This window comes from Sturnira hondurensis, unplaced genomic scaffold (assembly GCF_014824575.4).
Source record: "Sturnira hondurensis isolate 20B ecotype Veracruz unplaced genomic scaffold, ASM1482457v3 Scaffold0006496, whole genome shotgun sequence".
NCBI classification, from domain to species: domain Eukaryota; kingdom Metazoa; phylum Chordata; class Mammalia; order Chiroptera; family Phyllostomidae; genus Sturnira; species Sturnira hondurensis.
Window position 1 is genome coordinate 22903771 of NW_028079127.1, and position 16723 is coordinate 22920493.

The window sequence follows — 16723 nt, forward strand, 5'->3', positions numbered from 1 at the left end:
TCTGCTCCAAACCATTGATCTGAGTCCTGGTTTCCTTTCCCATTACTGTTGGTTTCCTACAGATTTTTCTTTAATTCACATAATGCAACTTTCATTGCTGCCTGGGTCTTTTTATGCTGTTGATGTACTGAGTTCCTGGAGCATCCTGATAACCAGTGTTTTGAACTTTGTATTTGATAGGTCGGCTATCTCTTTGTTGCTCAGTTGTATTTTTTTTTAATTTTTAAATATATTTTATTGATTATGCCATTACAGTTGCCCTATTTTCCCCCCTTTCATTCTTCTCCACTCTGCATACCCCCTCCCCCACCATTTAACATTTCATATAATAAGGGCTTGGTGATGATGACCTCCTTGAATTTGATCTTATCTGAGAAGCACTTTATCTGCCCTTCCATTCTAAACGAAAGCTTTGCAGGATAGAGCAATCTTGGCTGTAGATCTTTGGATTTCATGACTTGGAATACTTCTTTCCAGACCCTTCTTGCCTGGAAGGTCTTTTGAGAAATCAGTTGACAATCTGATGGGAGCTCCTTTGTAGGTGACTGTCCCCTTATCTCTTGCTGCTTCTAGGATTCTCTCCTTCATTTTAATCTTGGCTAATGTAATTATGATGTGCCTTGGTGTGTTCCTTCCTGGGTCCAACTTTTTTGGGACTCTCTGAGCTTCCTGGATTTCCTGGAAGTCTATTTCCTTTGCCAGATTGGGAAAGTTCTCCTTTATTATTTGTTCAAATAAGTTTTCCATTTGTCACTCTTCCTCTTCCCCTTCTGGTATCCCTATAATTCGGATGTTGGAATATTTAAAGTTGTCCTGAAGGTTCCTAAGCCTCTCCTCACTTTTTTGGAATTCTTGTTTCTTCATCCTTTTTTGTTTGGTCATTTTTTTCCTTCCTTTTGGTCCACTCCCTTGATCTGAGTCCCAGTTTCCTTTCCATCACTATTGGTTTCCTGTGCATTTCCCTTCATTTAAATTAGTTTAGCCTTCATTTGTTCCTCTAATTTGTGACTAAAATCAACCAGTTCTGTGAGCATCTTGATCACCAGTATTTTGAACTGTGCATCTGATAGGTTGGCTATTTCTTGGTCGCTTATAGTTATTGGCTCTGAGGCTTTGAGTTCTTCTTACGCCATAATGTTTTGGTCTATCTGCACCTGTTGTGTAAAGGGGCGGAGCCCTAGGTGTTCACCAGGGCGGGGCAACTCAGTTTCTGGGTTGTGATGCTGTATGTGGGGGTGGGGTCAGAGAGGGGCAATAGTGGTTCCCTCTGCTGTTTCCCGCTGCTGGAGCCTGGGTGGTCCATTTCACTGCTTGCTCCTTCACTTGGTTTATCTGCGTGCAAATGTGTAACCACAGTCAGCCTGCAGCCTTGTGCCCTCACTGGGTCTGCTCCTCGCAACCCCACGCCTTGGTTCCACCAACCGTCCCCTGTGCGCCTGGGTTCCTCTGGCCGAGTTTTCCTGCGCAACCCCACTCCGCCAGTCGCTGGCTCCGCCCTTCTTACCCGTCTGGCTGAACGGTTGGTTCATTGTTGTTAGACTTCCATATAGTTCAATTTTCTGTGTTTTAGTTGTTTTTGCTACTAAAACTTTGTTGTCTTTAAACCTGGTTGTGTGAGGAGGCACAGTGTTTCCACCTACACCTCCATCTTGTTGTATTTTTTCTTGATCTTTGATCTGTTCTTTCATTTGGGTCTTTTTTTTTTTTATGGTCTCGGTGTACCTGTTATGTATGAAGGGGCAGAGCCTTAGGTGTTCGGCAGGGCAGGGCAACCCACGTCACTGTGTTATGATGCTGTATGTGAGGGAAGGATCTGAGAGGAAACAGTGCTGGTTGCTCCACTCTCTGCTGGTTTTCAATCACTTACTCAGCTACCCACAATCAAATTGGGCTTTTCTGGTGCTGATCCCTGGGTAGGTGGGTTTGTGTATATTCTAGGACCCTGTGGGCCTCTCCAGTAAGCTCTCCTGTGAGTCCGGGAGTTTCTCCCACTGCCACCTTTACCCCCACAGGTGTTTTCACTCAGAGGCTTTGAGGCTTTATTTCCCCACAATGAAACCCTGGGTTTTACAGTCTATCTCATTCCCTAGATGTCCCCCCCAGTTTATCTAAACATAAATGTGGGACCACCCAGTCTGCAAGCCACCGCCTCACCTGGTCCACGAGCTGCTGCCTTGCCATGAGTCCTCTCTATCTGGCTGCCTGTCTCTGCCCCTCCTACTGGTCTGGATGAAAGTTCCTTCTTCAACTCCTTAGTTGTTGGACTTCCTACAGTTCAATTTTCTGTTAGTTCTGGTTGTTTTTTGTTTTTAAATTTGTTGTTTGTTTTTAAATTTGTTGTTGTCCTTGTTGTGTGAGGAGGAACAGTGTATATGTCTACCTACACCTCCATCTTGGCCAGAAGTCCCAAAAGAAAATATCTTAACATCATTGTCAACTCTTTTCCTCTTTCCTCTACATCCAAATAGACTCTCAGTTCTAGTCAAACTACCTAATCAGTTTTCAGTTTTAGTCCCTCATCCTCATCTTTATTTCCAGATCTCCATTTCCAGCTTTTACCACCTCTCACCTAGTCTGCTGCAACAGCATCCTAACTGGTCTCTCTGCTCCATTTCTAACTTCATTGTTACACCATCCTTACATCCTTGCATCATTATCTAAAAACTCCAGAGTTACCTTTCAAAACTTACATCTAATTTCATCATTCCTTTATTTAAATACCCATAATTGCTCCCCAACGTAACTGTCAATTTTCCAAGAGGCAGACGAAATATGCGTGGAAGGCACTCACAATGCAAGAGCACCAAAAAGATATTTCACACACACAAGAATGAAGTAATAATTGCTGGGGGGGGGGGGAGTAGACTTTGACTTGATTTCCTTTATGTTTATTTTAGGATTTGGTATTGGTTTTATCTTTAATTACATAGTAGGAATGTGAGGGATGAGTAAATACCATAAACTTTCCAACAGTTAGAACCTCTAAAACAGTGCTTTTCCCAATCTTTTTCCCAACCTGGCACCAAAGAGAAACTTTTAGAACTCTGGGACAAGCCAAGGAGACCATCAATGTCGAAACAAACTATCCTGGGAGCCCCAAAATGCCCCAGTCTCATGGACTGATAGGTATTTCTTGCTCTCCAGCACAATGGCAAACCATTCATGGCCTACCAGCAGGGAAACACTGTTCTAAAGGTCTTAATATGATCTCACTCATCACCCAAAGACCCTCACAAGGTATCCTCTCCTACCTCAGTCAACACACATATACAGGCACACAGATCCATACACAAAATCAGACACCAACACCCATCTCACAGACAAAGACAGACATATATGACAACCTGCATTTCTCCAAACACATTATGCCTTCTTGTTTGCATAACATAATATATATCTGACTTTTTGTACATGCTGTTCTCTCTACCCAGGTCAATGCCAACTCATCCTCCAAGATACTGCTCAAACACTATTGCTCATTTCCCCCAGATCTTATGACACTTGTTGCTCTGAACTGTAACTGTTTGTTGACATGTGTTACCACCCTAGAATTTGAGCTTGAGGGCAAAAATAATGTTTATTTGCCTGTATACCATTCACTACGTGATTCACCAATAAAAAAAATTTTTCAAAATACATTAATTAAAATAAGTACAATTTTACAAATTATCATTTTTTCCAAAACAAGAACACCCATTGTTTTTTAAGACAAAGATCTGGCCTAAAAATATTCACACCACTGGACCCTTTTCCCAGTCCTAGGGTTTTAGACTGAGGAAATAAACACAAACACATTCAATGCAGATTATAACAGTGGAAACTTTAGAAACAACTAAAATGATGAACAGAAGGTAAATGACTAAATCAATCATCTGATCAATAAATTAATGTCTATGCAACTGTTTAAATTGTACTTATGACAATAGGAATGAAAAAATGAGGAAAATGTCCTTGGCTGGGAAGTTCAGTTGGTTACAGCATCATCCCACTATGCTAAGGATGAGGGCTTGATTCCCAGTCAAGGCACATACAAGAAGCAAACAATGAAGACATAAATAAGGGGGACAACAAATCAATGCTTCTCCCCATTTCTCTCTCTCTCTCTCTCAAAAAAAAAAACAAATCAATCAGCCTGGCTGGTGTGGCTCAGTGGACTGAGTGCCAGCCTGTGAACCAAAAGGTCACTGGTTCAACTCCCAGTAAGGGAACATGCTTGGGTTGCTGGCCAGGTCCCCAGTTGGGGATGTGCAAGAGGTAACCAATGAATGTATCTCTCTCACATTGATGTTTCTCTCCTTCCCTTCCCCCTCTCTAAAAATAAATAAGTAAAAATCTAAAAAAAAAAAAAATCAATCAAAGTTTTTTAAAAGAGGAAAATGGTAACAGCTACTATTTATTGATCACCTCTTCTATGCACAGAATAGTGCTGGATGCTTTCTATTACCCTAATCCTCACAACAATTCAAAGTCAAGTACTATCCTAACTTCACAGACAAGGTAGTAGGCTCAGAGGTTATGTAATTTACCCAGGTTTTTGACACCAGATTCCAACACAGATTCATCTAACTCTTAAATGTCAGCTTTTCTCTACATTGCACTGCCTCCACTATACAATATTTCCAATATACTGAACTCAAATTGCATCTCTACCATACAACTTAAAAAGTATATATATGGCCAACTGCCTGGAAGGAAACAAAAACACCTACTGGAGTGGTGATTAAGGAGAATGTTGTTACAGTATTTATCATTCTTCTTTAAACTAATAACTTTTAAAAGTAGAACTGGTGAACAGTGGACTAAACTCATGAGGCAATACAAAAGAAACAACCCCATTTAGTTGTTTTTTTTGTTTTTACATTTTCATTAAATACAGAGTAGGTAACATAAAACTTAAGAAGGGTGTAGTCAACTACCTATACCTAAACAATCTCAAATTAACTCCAAGGTACATATTACCAGGATTCAAAACCTGCTCATTATGATTGGATTATAAGCAGCATTCTTCCAGAAAAAGGTGAATTTTGAGGAATACTCAAAAAGAAGGCACATGGATTGGAGACAGGAATGTTTAAACTGAGGAAACAAGGGCAAAAGAAAAAACAAGAATGTTTTCTTTTTAAGCAAGAATGAGAACAGGGTGAGATGAAGTTGGCGGAAAGCCTTCAAGGCCAACCAGATAAGTTTGGGATTCACTTGATAAGAACAGGGAACTTCAGTATATTCTCACATGGGAAGGTGATGAAACATGGTCTTTAAAGATCCAAACTTTCTTCGTTTCAAGGTACTACATTTGGTTACACAATGTTTCACCAAACAACTGAAAGGGAAAATAACTCAATACCCTTTGTTTTAATCCTCCCCTGAGGACACATTTATTGATTTAAGAGAATAAGGAGGAGAGGGAAATATGGATTTGTTGCCTCTTTATGTATGTGCCCCAACATAGAAGCTACAACCTAGGTATGTGCCCTGACCAGGAAAAGCAACCAGCAACTTTTGGTATATGGGACAACGCTCCAACCAAATGAGCCATCCAACCAGGGCTAATCTATTATCCTTTATGTATGCTTTATACATATTCTGATCAAAAAGAGAAACTGAATAAACAAAAGTCTTTATATAGGGATGAGTATCTTGGGGAGGAGGGCCTTTCAGATATGCTTGTGACTATTAACTGCCACTGCACATTTTAATAAGAATAGTTTAGAGCAAGAAGGAATACTGAAGAGGTGGTCTTTTACTGACCACCTCTTCATTTTCACAATGAATTAAATTGAAGCTCAAGAACTAAATAACTTACCTAATGTTAAAAATAAGATCCAATACCAAAACCCAAAATAAAATAGTTAAGATCGAATACCAAAACTCAGATTTTCTAGGTAGCAAGATCTAAAGCTCTGCTGTCCAATACTGTAGCTACTAAGAACATCTAGTTATTTAAATTTAAACTGGTTACAATTAACTTTAAATTCATTTCCTAAAGCATGACAATGACATTTTTTAGTGTTCCATGACACACATGGTTAATGGCTACCATATCAAACAGTGCAGAAAAAGAGTAAAGTTGTTTGGTTCAATGCTGTTTCTTTAGTAAGATGCCTTAGGAACTTAACACTTTTTTTATATCAGTTTTCCTATGGTAAAATTGGTTTTGTTATACATCGTTTTCCTTAAAATCACAGGAGCTATGACTTGAAGTATTTCCATCATTGCAGAAAATTTAACTAGACAGCATGATCTAAAGAATGAACTTCAGAGTCAGACAGACCTAGTTTGTATTCTACTTACTACCAGTGTGATCCTAGACAAGTTAATTTATCCTCACCCCAACTGGAGAGGCAGTGAGTTGGAGTGGGCGGGGGAAGCAGGAGATTAATAATACCTACCTCACAAAGTGTACTTGATGATTATGTGGGATAACATGAAAAGCCCCTTTACACTGTCTGGCACATGAAAGACAATAAACATTTCCCTTCTGGATTCTTTTTTCTTCCTACTCCTCAATACAGTAACTCACCCAAATTAATGTCTTCCTTCCCCTGAAGATAATCCACACTACTTAATTTTCTTTCTGTTCCTGACAATTACTTCAAGTATTTCCAGCTCTCTTCCAGTGTTTCTACTTAGGAATAATGAAATGAAGAATGAATGTGGGGGGAAATGCCTCTAATGAAGATAAATTTCCCATTTTCCATCCTACTTAAAATATGACTATACTGACTGATCACACAAAGGAAAATATATTACACTCTTCCTAAATACTGTACTTCCTTCCACACCAATAAGGAAGATTCCACACTATTTCTGCACTATATTACTTCTCACCATCTGTACTAATTGAATATTAAATGAAGAAATAACACCTTCCCCCTACAGTATATTCATGGGAAACAATAAGAAGGATTCCCAGAACACTGAACTTATCTTCAAGGCCTCACAACTTAATCCAGTAAACTGACAAATTTAACAAATTTAGACTATAGCATATAAAAATTTCATTGACATGCATATTATTACTCAGAAAAACAACTTTCAACTCAGTCTGTAACTAGTAAACTTTTGCCAATACTAAATTTTATTTAGGAACAATTCATATTTAGTCATATAAAGTCACATAACTTGCTGTTTCTAGTGAGGTTACCAATTTTACTTTCCTAATAACTAACAAAGAATTAAAGCAGAGCCCTGGCCTGGTGGCTCAATTGGTTGGAGCATCCTCCCATACACCAAAAGGCTGTGGGTTTGATGCCTGGTCAGGGCACATACGTAAGCTGTGGGTTCAATTCTGTGTCAGGGCACATATAGGAGGCAACTAATAGATGTTTCTCTTTCTCAATCTCTCTTCATCTCTCTTCAATAAAAGCACATCCTCGGCTGAGGATAAAAAAGGAAAAAAGACGAAAACCATGGATGAGCTGTTTCATCCATTTAAAAAAGAGAAGAATTAATGCAGAACTTTTAAACATTCATCTTCAAACTTCCACCAAACAAGATTTCTAAATATTTTTTAAAGCTTCTTTGTTGTTTAAAACTGACCATATTAACTTTCAGATTGGAAAAACAAAAGTATTCTCAATAAATCAGTAACAATGTCTTATTGAAATTATCTCATAGTCTCTTATTTTGTTCCTTAAAGATAATTTACTCAAAAATACGATCATTGATCCCCCTTACAGAATTTAGAATAAGTCATAAATACTAAATAGGTAACACTGCACATTGCACTGTCCTTAACTCCAATTATGTTTAGTAGACAAAACTATTTTGAATATACATATCAGGGTTTAATAATAATCCATGGGGACTCACATATGTTAAAAAATTCTTTTTAGGTTTTTATTACTATCCCACATAAAGTATTTTATACATTAAAAAAAAGTTAGGCATCTATGCCTGAACTTTAAAAATCTAATTTGTGAGAATCTATAGTTTTTTTAAGTCATTCAATAATAATGAACTGTACATTGGTCACAGTAGTTCAAATGAATTTTCCTGAGGCTGCATTCTGAGTACCTCTGACCCAGAAAGTATTTTTAGCAAGTGTGTTCAATCAATGCTGGTTTTATGCCTAGCCTAAATTAGAAATTGGGTGTCACAAATTTAAAGTAACAAAGTTACTAGGGACATTTTAAAAGATTTTCAATTAGAACATAAGAAAAAAACCACAGGTCTGAAACAATTCAATACACACAATCTAGGACCTAAGTAGGTTAGAACAGCGATTTTCAACCTTTTCCACCTTATGGCACATATAAACTAATTACTAAAATTCTGGGGCACACCAAAAAAATATATTTCTCCCGGATCTGACAAGAAAAATAGGTATAATTTTGATTCACTCAAACTGACACCTACTGTTGTATTAGCTTTCTTTTTTTTTTTTTTGACAATCTAAGGGAAAAGAGGTCAGTGTCTCTGACTAAATAGTCAGATATTGCACACTTTAAAAACCCTTGTGGCACACCAATGTGCTGTGGCACACCGTTGAAAATCACTGGGTTAGAAAACAGGCAATAAGAAAGTCACATCCTCACCCATTACTGCTTTTGAGGAAACTAAAGTTTTCTAACTTTAAACTACTCAATTGATATTAATTAAAAAGCCATCGAAAACAAAAGTTGTGATGGCTTCTTGTGTTTTCAAAATCTCTGGCCAGATATTTAAAACAGACCAGCTAAATAAATATTCCCATGTACAAAAAAATAAAAGACCACGTTTCTCTTCTTATAAATCAGTCAAGATCGTACTATGGAACCATGTGCACATTCCACTGCAAAATGGTAACAAAGATATGTGTGCCATTAAAAAAAAAATGAAAGATGCCCTGGCTGGTGTGGCTCAGTGGATTGAGTACCAACCTGCGAACCAAAGGGTTGCTGGTTCAATTCCCAATCAGGGGGCATGCCTGAGTTGCAGGCCGGGTACCCAGCAGGGGACACATGAGAGGCAACCACACATTGATGTTTCTCTCCCACTCTTTCTCCTTCCCTTCCCCTCTCTCTATAAATAAACAAATAAATAAATAAAATATTTCAAAAAATTAAAAAGACATAATAGTTTTTATGGTAAGAGCATAAATTTATTCTGACCAAAAATTGGTACACTCCACCAAATTACTTAATAAAATTACTTTTATTATGAGTTAGTAAAGAAATTCTGTACAATACACAAACTTCTGCTTACAAAAAAATCTATAGGTTTAATTTATATTCATGAAATGCAACATTTAACTGAGATGTCAGTCCTATTCCATAAAAAGCACACTTTGGGCTCTGAATAATCATTTAAGGTTATCTCCCCGCTTAAGAAAATGAGAAATTATTTCTTCTCAGGTGTCTTAAGATAAAAAATCAGTATAAAAAAATTCCCTAGCTTTTACTGTTCCACAGTCCTTTCTACTTAAAATATCTTTTACAACTAAATAGGATACAGTGGCTTTCTAGGTGGGGGGGGGGGTTCCCTATAAACATGGTTTAAACTGTATTGTCTCAACTGGGCTCAAGATCTGGTCACTTAAACCTAATATTACTCCAATTTCCTGATTTGTCAAGCAGATGGTATACTGCATATATATGCACGTTCTTCTAGAACAAGGGCTTCAAAATCCTACAGATCGTCCCGGTACATACATGGTGCTGTCACTATATAATGCAATGCCAGCAAGTCTCCCATTCTAAGTTTCTCCGAAAAATATAATCATACATCTGTGCAACTGTAAACTGTTCCATTTTAAGGAAACCCTGGGAAATGCATCGGTATATCTATTTAGCTACATCTCAACTTCTTTTTGCCCTAACTACAGCTTCTTAAATACAAGTAATACCAGTAAAATCATAAGAGGCTTAAAACTTCAATGGTAGGAACAGTTTGCCCATGCAGTATGCTGATAGCGCTCCTATGAGACAATTTAATTAAAAAAAAAAAAAGGAAAGCTATCACCAATGGAAAAACTCAGAGGATTCTAAAACCTCACCTAGAGTTTGTGTATCGTGGAACATTCCATCTCCGCACCTATTCATTCCATCCTTCTTTGGCTCACCCAGAACACAGATTCCAACTCTTACCCCCAAGAGCTCCGAGGGCAGAGGTCCCGGAAAGAGGAACTAGGGTGGGAGTCGACGGCAGAAAGGCCGGGAAGGAGCATCAATTTTTATTTTTCCTTTCTTTTAAATCAATGGTGTACCTACGGCTTGCCCTACCTTGTTCGCCTCCCACGAGGCACACACGCCCCAGATAACAGGCTCCCGTACAAGTGTAGGGCCGACAGCCTCTTACCTCCTTATCACAGCCGCGTTCTCTCGGCTGGAGAAGAAAAGCGTGGAGGCCCGGGCGCGCCGGGGAGAAGCGCGTCCGCCGCGCCGCTCCCGGGGGGGTCCCTCAGCGTCCTCCTAGCAGCAGCCACCGCAGCGGCGGAGCCACCGCCGGGAGCTGCCAGCACCTCCTCATATTGCAGGGCTGCCGCGGATCGGCGCCGCCGGGAAACGAGGAGGGCGGCCGGCGCACACTCCTACCTCCCTGCGGGGATGAGATAATCCACACCCCCAAAAGTGCCGTGGGGGAGGGGGACCCCGAGAGGGGGTCTGGCCCCCAACCTCCGACCCGTTGGCCAAAGCCAAGTCTCTTCCCTCCCCGGCTCAGTCCCCGAATTCAACCCCTGGAGACCCAGGGGTCCTGAGAGAACAACGTTACGGGGGAACCTGAGGAGCAGAAAAGCGCGCAGCAAAACGTGAGCAGGCGGGTATTCTTGGGCAGCGTTTGTGGGTGAGAGTGCAAGAGGCGTTCCGTCCCTCGCCTCTTTCCCCTTCTCCTGTCTTCTCGGTCTCCTCCTCCTCCGACTCCACCCCCTCCCTCAAGCACACCCGGTCTCCCGGGCCAAGCGTAGCAACCGAACACGGCGACTGCGCAGAGGCCGCCAGTCAGCGACCGGGAGCGGCGGGAGCGGCGGCGGCGGCAGCGGCGGCGGCGGGAGGCGATCTCGCGAGAGGTGAGACCAAAACCCTTCCCTGTTAGCGCGGGGCTGGAGAGACTGCACCAGCCCGTAAGCCGCAGGACACGGAGGTGCGAGGAAGGCCGACCGAGGTATTAAGTTCAGGAGAGTGGGCTGGGAGGAGGAGGCGGAGAGCAATGGCTTCGTCCCAGGGCTCCGCAGCGATTGGTTTCTAGGACATTTTCCTTGCAGGACCTACTGACCTAAGGTATCGGTCAGATGAGTAAGAAACCTAAGGTTTAAAGGGGAAAACCAAACCTTTGGGCCCAGGTCCTCCCACCTTAAGTGCTTATAGCGAATATAGGTTTTAGGATACAGTTTTGAATCATTTGCTCTCCTAAATATAGCCTCTAAAACGAACAAAAACGTTCATTTATAAAATACGTTTGTGTGCAGTCTATGTGCCAGGATCCGTGTACTTTCAAAAAATGAATTAATGTAATAACGCATATGAGTTTGGTGTGATTACGCCAGGATTTTTCCCAGGTGCCTTTTCATATTTTATTGATGATACACACATTGTTGATAAGACAGGTGCAGATGCCTACAGGCTGAGCGATCTCAGATGAAAATGATGGGAGGAGGAATTTGGGAACAATCACACTTCTTTTGCTTTTGTGCTCTTCTTACTCATCTTCAGCACCTCACCACAGCTAACCATCATAGAAGCATTCTTTCAACACTTTCCCTCCAACCTGACAAAATGTCTATTTACTAATCAGGGATAGTTCATCCAAAATAAATCTTGAAAACTGGTACAAATCTGTGACAGACAGTTTTTTTATTGACCCTCTTCTCCCTTGCACCCCGCTTCAGTTTTTTTCCTTATTTTAAAAAGACAACTTGTCCGTCCATACTTTTAGAGCTTCACCTGTTCTTGCTTTCCCTCCCACAGCTTAGTTCCAGCCAGTGCTCCCTCATTCATCCTTCCTCTCTCTAGCTCTTCATTTTCTATTGTTACCAAACAAGAATTGGGGACCTGCTGCCCTCTGCCACCCTCTGGGTAAAATTCCAGGGGCAAAGGTTTGGCCATAAAGGGAAGGAGTCTTTATTCAAAAGCTTCACAATTTTGTAGTAACGGCTTTCCCCATGCATTACTCAGTTAAGCTAAACTCTTTAACTCTTTGGTTACAGCTTTAATCACTTAAACCTATCAATTAAGGCTATAAACTCTTTAACACCTGAGTTCTATCATTTCCGCCTGTTATTTTTAATTATTTCTATAGGGTTAATTTACAAACTAAACCAACATAAAATACAAAAGTTATACAATTTTGTAAGAATGGCAGGTTTCTGCCTCAGAGGTCATCCACTCTAGAACACCCAAAGAAGAATAACCCTGCCACCACTGCCAGGCCAGCCTGACCCTAGGTTGTGCCCTGGGTTTCTCCCCATCCAAAATACTGTCTGTTGGGAAACACAGGCAGCTGCAGCATCCAGGCATCTCCAAAGAAAAGAGAGCCAGAGAGAGCCCAGGAAAGCCAGTGCCTCTCCGAGATCCCTTCTTTTATTCCAAATTGTCAAGCTCATAATTCCGTGAGCTAGAGGCATTCAGCTTCTCGGTCAATCCTTGGTAGACTGTTTACCATCACCTCAGACTGCATCTTCCTAGTGATATCAAACCTCTCTGTATTACTGTCTTTGTTCATGCTATTCCCTCCACTAAAATGCTCTTCCCTAAATTTCTACCTATCATCAAGTCATCGTCTAACAACAGATTACAAGGGACTTCCACCACAAATAAGAAGTAATCTCTTTCTCCTCTTACATAGTTCTAGGTTTATACCTCCCTTTTTCTTATCTCAGTGTACATTTTTAATGATATTATCCCGGTGTGAATCTTATCACCATTACTGCAAAGTAAAATACTTGAAGGAAATGACCTTGTCTTAGTTATATTTGTATTCCCTATAATGCCTCATGACACTGCCTGGCATCAAAAATGTTTGTTGAAAGAGAGAAATGCTTAAATCTAAATTGGTGGGATTTTAGGGAGTTACTTGGGACAGAGCAGGCTCTTCCTGAGCGTCAGTCTGGTAGGCTGTTGTGTCTCAGGGTGATACTGGTACAGTCTATGTCCTTGTTGATGCCTTGTAGACCCTTGTTACTAGTCCACCAACTAATCTTCCTATCTCCAGACCTTCCCTCTCTAGTCCATTTCTCCCACCCCCATCCATAAAATGCTGTGACCTTGTATACAAATATTAATCTGAGTTATAATATAAATACGACAGTAGTCTCAACATTTGAGGAGCTAAAGGGGAATACCCTTTGTTTTGAGAAACACCACAGGATGAACCCTTAGATAAATAAAGGTAAGCCTCATATCCATCTACTATTCTTTAGGAAAACTGTAAAGTCACTTTTTAGAATTTGGTATATAATTTATGTATCATAAAATTAACCCATTTCAAGTGTACAAGTCAATGCTTTATATTAATTTACAAAGTTGTGCAGCCATGGCCACTATCTAATTCCAGAACATTTCATCAAGAAAATGAAATCCATACCCATTAGTGGTCACTCTCCAGCCCCTGATAATCACTAATTGGCTTTCTGTCTCTATGGATTTGCCTATGCTGGACATTTAATATAAATGGAATAATGTATATTGCAAGTTATCTATATAAACTTTGTTCTTATTTAAATTGTAATTTAAAAAAAAATTAATATATGCTTATTCTGGATCATTTTGATGACCACTTTATAGGGAAACACAGCCACTCGATTTTGTATTTGGCCCAAAAATGTGTAACTAATTTTCTTGGGCTATCGAGAAAAGAATAAAATACTTTTTGTGGAGATAACAGTGTTCTGGCTAAGTGAAGATCAAATGTCGAAAGAAACAGCCACAAGTGGAAAACGTATTTGAACAAATAATAAAGGAGAACTTCCCCAGTCTGGCAAAGGAAATAGACTTCCAGGAAATCCAGGAAGCTCAGAGAGTCCCAAAGAAGTTGGACCCAAGAAGGAACACACCAAGGCACATCATAATTACATTAGCCAAGATGAAAATGAAGGAGAGAATCCTAGAAGCAGCAAGGGATAAGGGGACAGTCACCTACAAAGGAGTACCCATCAGACTGTCAGCGGATTTCTCAAAAGAGACCTTACAGGCAAGAAGGGGCTGGAAAGAAGTATTCCAAGTCATGAAATCCAAAGACCTACAGCCAAGATTGCTTTATCCAGCAAAACTTTCATTTAGAATGGAAGGACAGATAAAGTGCTTCTCAGATAAGGTCAAGTTCAAGGAGTTCATCATCACCAAGCCCTTATTATATGAAATGCTAAAGGGACTTATCTAAGAAAAAGACGATGAAAAATATGAACAGTGAAAGGACAGCAAACTCACAGTTATTAACAACCACACCTAACACAAAACCAAACCAAGAGGACAGCTAGATCAGGAGTGGAACCATAGAAATGAAGAACACATGGAGGGTTAGAAACAGGGGCGTGAGAGGAGGAGAAGAGGGGAGAAGGCACAGAAAATAGCATAGACAGTAGGTAGAAAATAGATAGGGGGGAGGACGAGAATAGTGGGGGAAATAATAGAATCTAAAGAACTTGAGACACGTGGTTATAAACTAAGGGGGGGGAAATGGTGGGGGAGGAAGTGTGTGGGTGGAGGGGAATGAAGAGGGGGAATAGAACAACTGTAATGGTATAATCAATAAAATATATTTTTAAAAAAAGAAGAAAAAAGATCAAATGTCCATGTGGCACAATGTACAAAAGCTTCACAACAATCCAAATGGAGAAGGATATTGGGGTAATTGAGTTGATTATAAACATGTATTTAAAAGCCTATACAATAGCAGTACATTCCGTATTCTCATTTCAAAGGACAATTTAATTTCAGCAAAACATCATCATCAACCACATTACATAATAGTGTTGATTGAAATTTTTTAATGTTTATCATTATTTATTTGTTACTCTTAGGAGACCTCATTTTTGGCTGGACTCAGACTTAAAGGTAGAAGCTCTCAGAGAGAACAGCCTACATCTCTTGGCAATTTGTTCCCGGCATTTTTCTTTGGCTTTCTTTATCCTCTTAGTGAAGGATTTAGCATACTCTGCAGCCTCTTCCTTATTTTTTTAGTACATTGCTTCTTCAGAGTGATACGCCAACATTTGTGTTGCAGGACACATGGAGTACAAAGACGCTGAACCTAGGTGCTTTGGTTCTAGGTTTCTTATCTTTCTTGCTTAAGGGTTTTCTCACAACGTATTGGCAGACATCATCATCTTTAGAGAGGTTGAAAAGTTTGTGGATGCTGCTAGGTCTTTTGGGCCCTAGGCGATGAAGCACAGTAGTATCAGTGGGACCAGGAATATCTTTCTCCCCTTTTTTTTTTTACAATGACCGAGTTGAGAACACTGAGATTGGAATCTACAATGTAACACTGAACGGATCCGCACTTTCGCTCTTCAGTCCTCCTTGGTCTCTAAGAGGAGTGCCCCTTGCTCAACAGCAGGCAGATGCAGCCATGGGTGGAGACACTCTGCTTCATGGGGAAACTTTGTTTGTTGTTCCCACCACTGATTCTAACCACATAACCCTTCCACTCTTCACCCAGAGTGTCAGCAGCAACTTCTGTGGCCATATGCTTCTCATAAAAAGTGTGAATTTTGCGTTCATCACCCACTTCAATGCATTTCTGACAGCCAGTGGCTGGGAAAGAGTTCAACTTCATCTTGAAGCAGCTGACCACCTCTGAGACACCACGGAAAAGAGTCAAATTTTTAATTTTATTAATTTAATTTACAAAATTGTTTCAGTTTTATGGATGTAGAATTGCTGTGAGAATAAGGTATACCTAGTTTTATGTTTACACTTAATTAAGAAACATAATTTAAATAATTTAACATTCCAGAGTTAGCAAGACTGTTTTTATTTAAAAGTGGCCTCACTCCAGGTTGGTGTAGCTCATTTTGTTGGACATTGTTCTGTAAACCAAAAGGTCACTGGTTTGATTCCTGGCCAGGGTACATGCCTAGGTTACAGGTTTGGTCCCCAGTGGGGCCCATATAAAAGTCAGCCGATCAATGTTTCTGTCCCTTTCTTTCTTCCTCCCTTCCCCTCTCTCTAAAATAAAAAATAAAAATAAAGTTTTTTTAAAGAATGGCCTCAAACATGACTAGATATTAGCAGACACTGCTATTGACTGTGATTTTCCCCCCTTGTCTGCAGCTTGCCCTTGACTGTGCTTTGGGAGAATAAAAGCAAGTCTGTGTCCATACTTGGAGAGTATTGGCAGGGAAGGACTTGTCTTCACTGTGTGGTTGACATTAGGACCTCTCCTAACCCTGGGTAGCTACAGCCAAGAGGGAATAGACATTTGTTTTAGCCAATTTGGCACTGCGCATTTGCTAATTTTTTTTAGAAACTGGTTATAAAGCAAAGGTCACTCTCTTTTTAAAGCAACTATGCCTTCTCAGACATCAGACACTGATGTTTGCATTAAAGATGCTGTCATCTTTAATGAGTATGAAGGTCTATGGGCATGAGAAGGTTATTTAGGAAACAGAATGAAGATCTCTTCATGTCCTACAATAGAGCCCCTCACTAGTGATGGCAATACTCATGCCCACTTGATGCATCTCTCTCTCTATTAAGTACATGACAGTGCTTGATAAACACTGACTGACAGTCTATTACACTTCTGGATGTACCCTCTTATACCACTAGCAAACAGGCTCAATATACCAGGTTAAGTTAACCACATT

The 16723-nt window shown here is 40.2% G+C and overlaps 1 protein-coding gene and 1 pseudogene across 3 annotated transcripts in view; both read right to left on the minus strand.

Moving 5' to 3' along the window:
• Positions 1-10363, minus strand: part of PTPN4 (protein tyrosine phosphatase non-receptor type 4) — a 272802-nt gene extending 262439 nt beyond the window's left edge. For 2 of the 3 annotated variants that reach the window (XM_037049881.1, XM_037049880.1), the window contains exons 1-2: positions 10279-10360; positions 9977-10106 (exon numbers count right to left, since the gene is read on the minus strand). In XM_037049881.1, coding sequence (XP_036905776.1) covers positions 9977-10022 — 46 coding nt within the window. In that variant the 5' untranslated portion in view covers positions 10023-10106; positions 10279-10360. Of the gene's footprint in view, positions 1-9976; positions 10107-10278 lie in introns of all 3 variants that reach the window. The other variant, XM_037049882.1, reaches the window with a different exon arrangement.
• A 4562-nt stretch (positions 10364-14925) lies between these two features.
• LOC118989654 (40S ribosomal protein S6-like) lies at positions 14926-15699 on the minus strand (annotated as a pseudogene).
• Positions 15700-16723: the final 1024 nt, after the last annotated feature.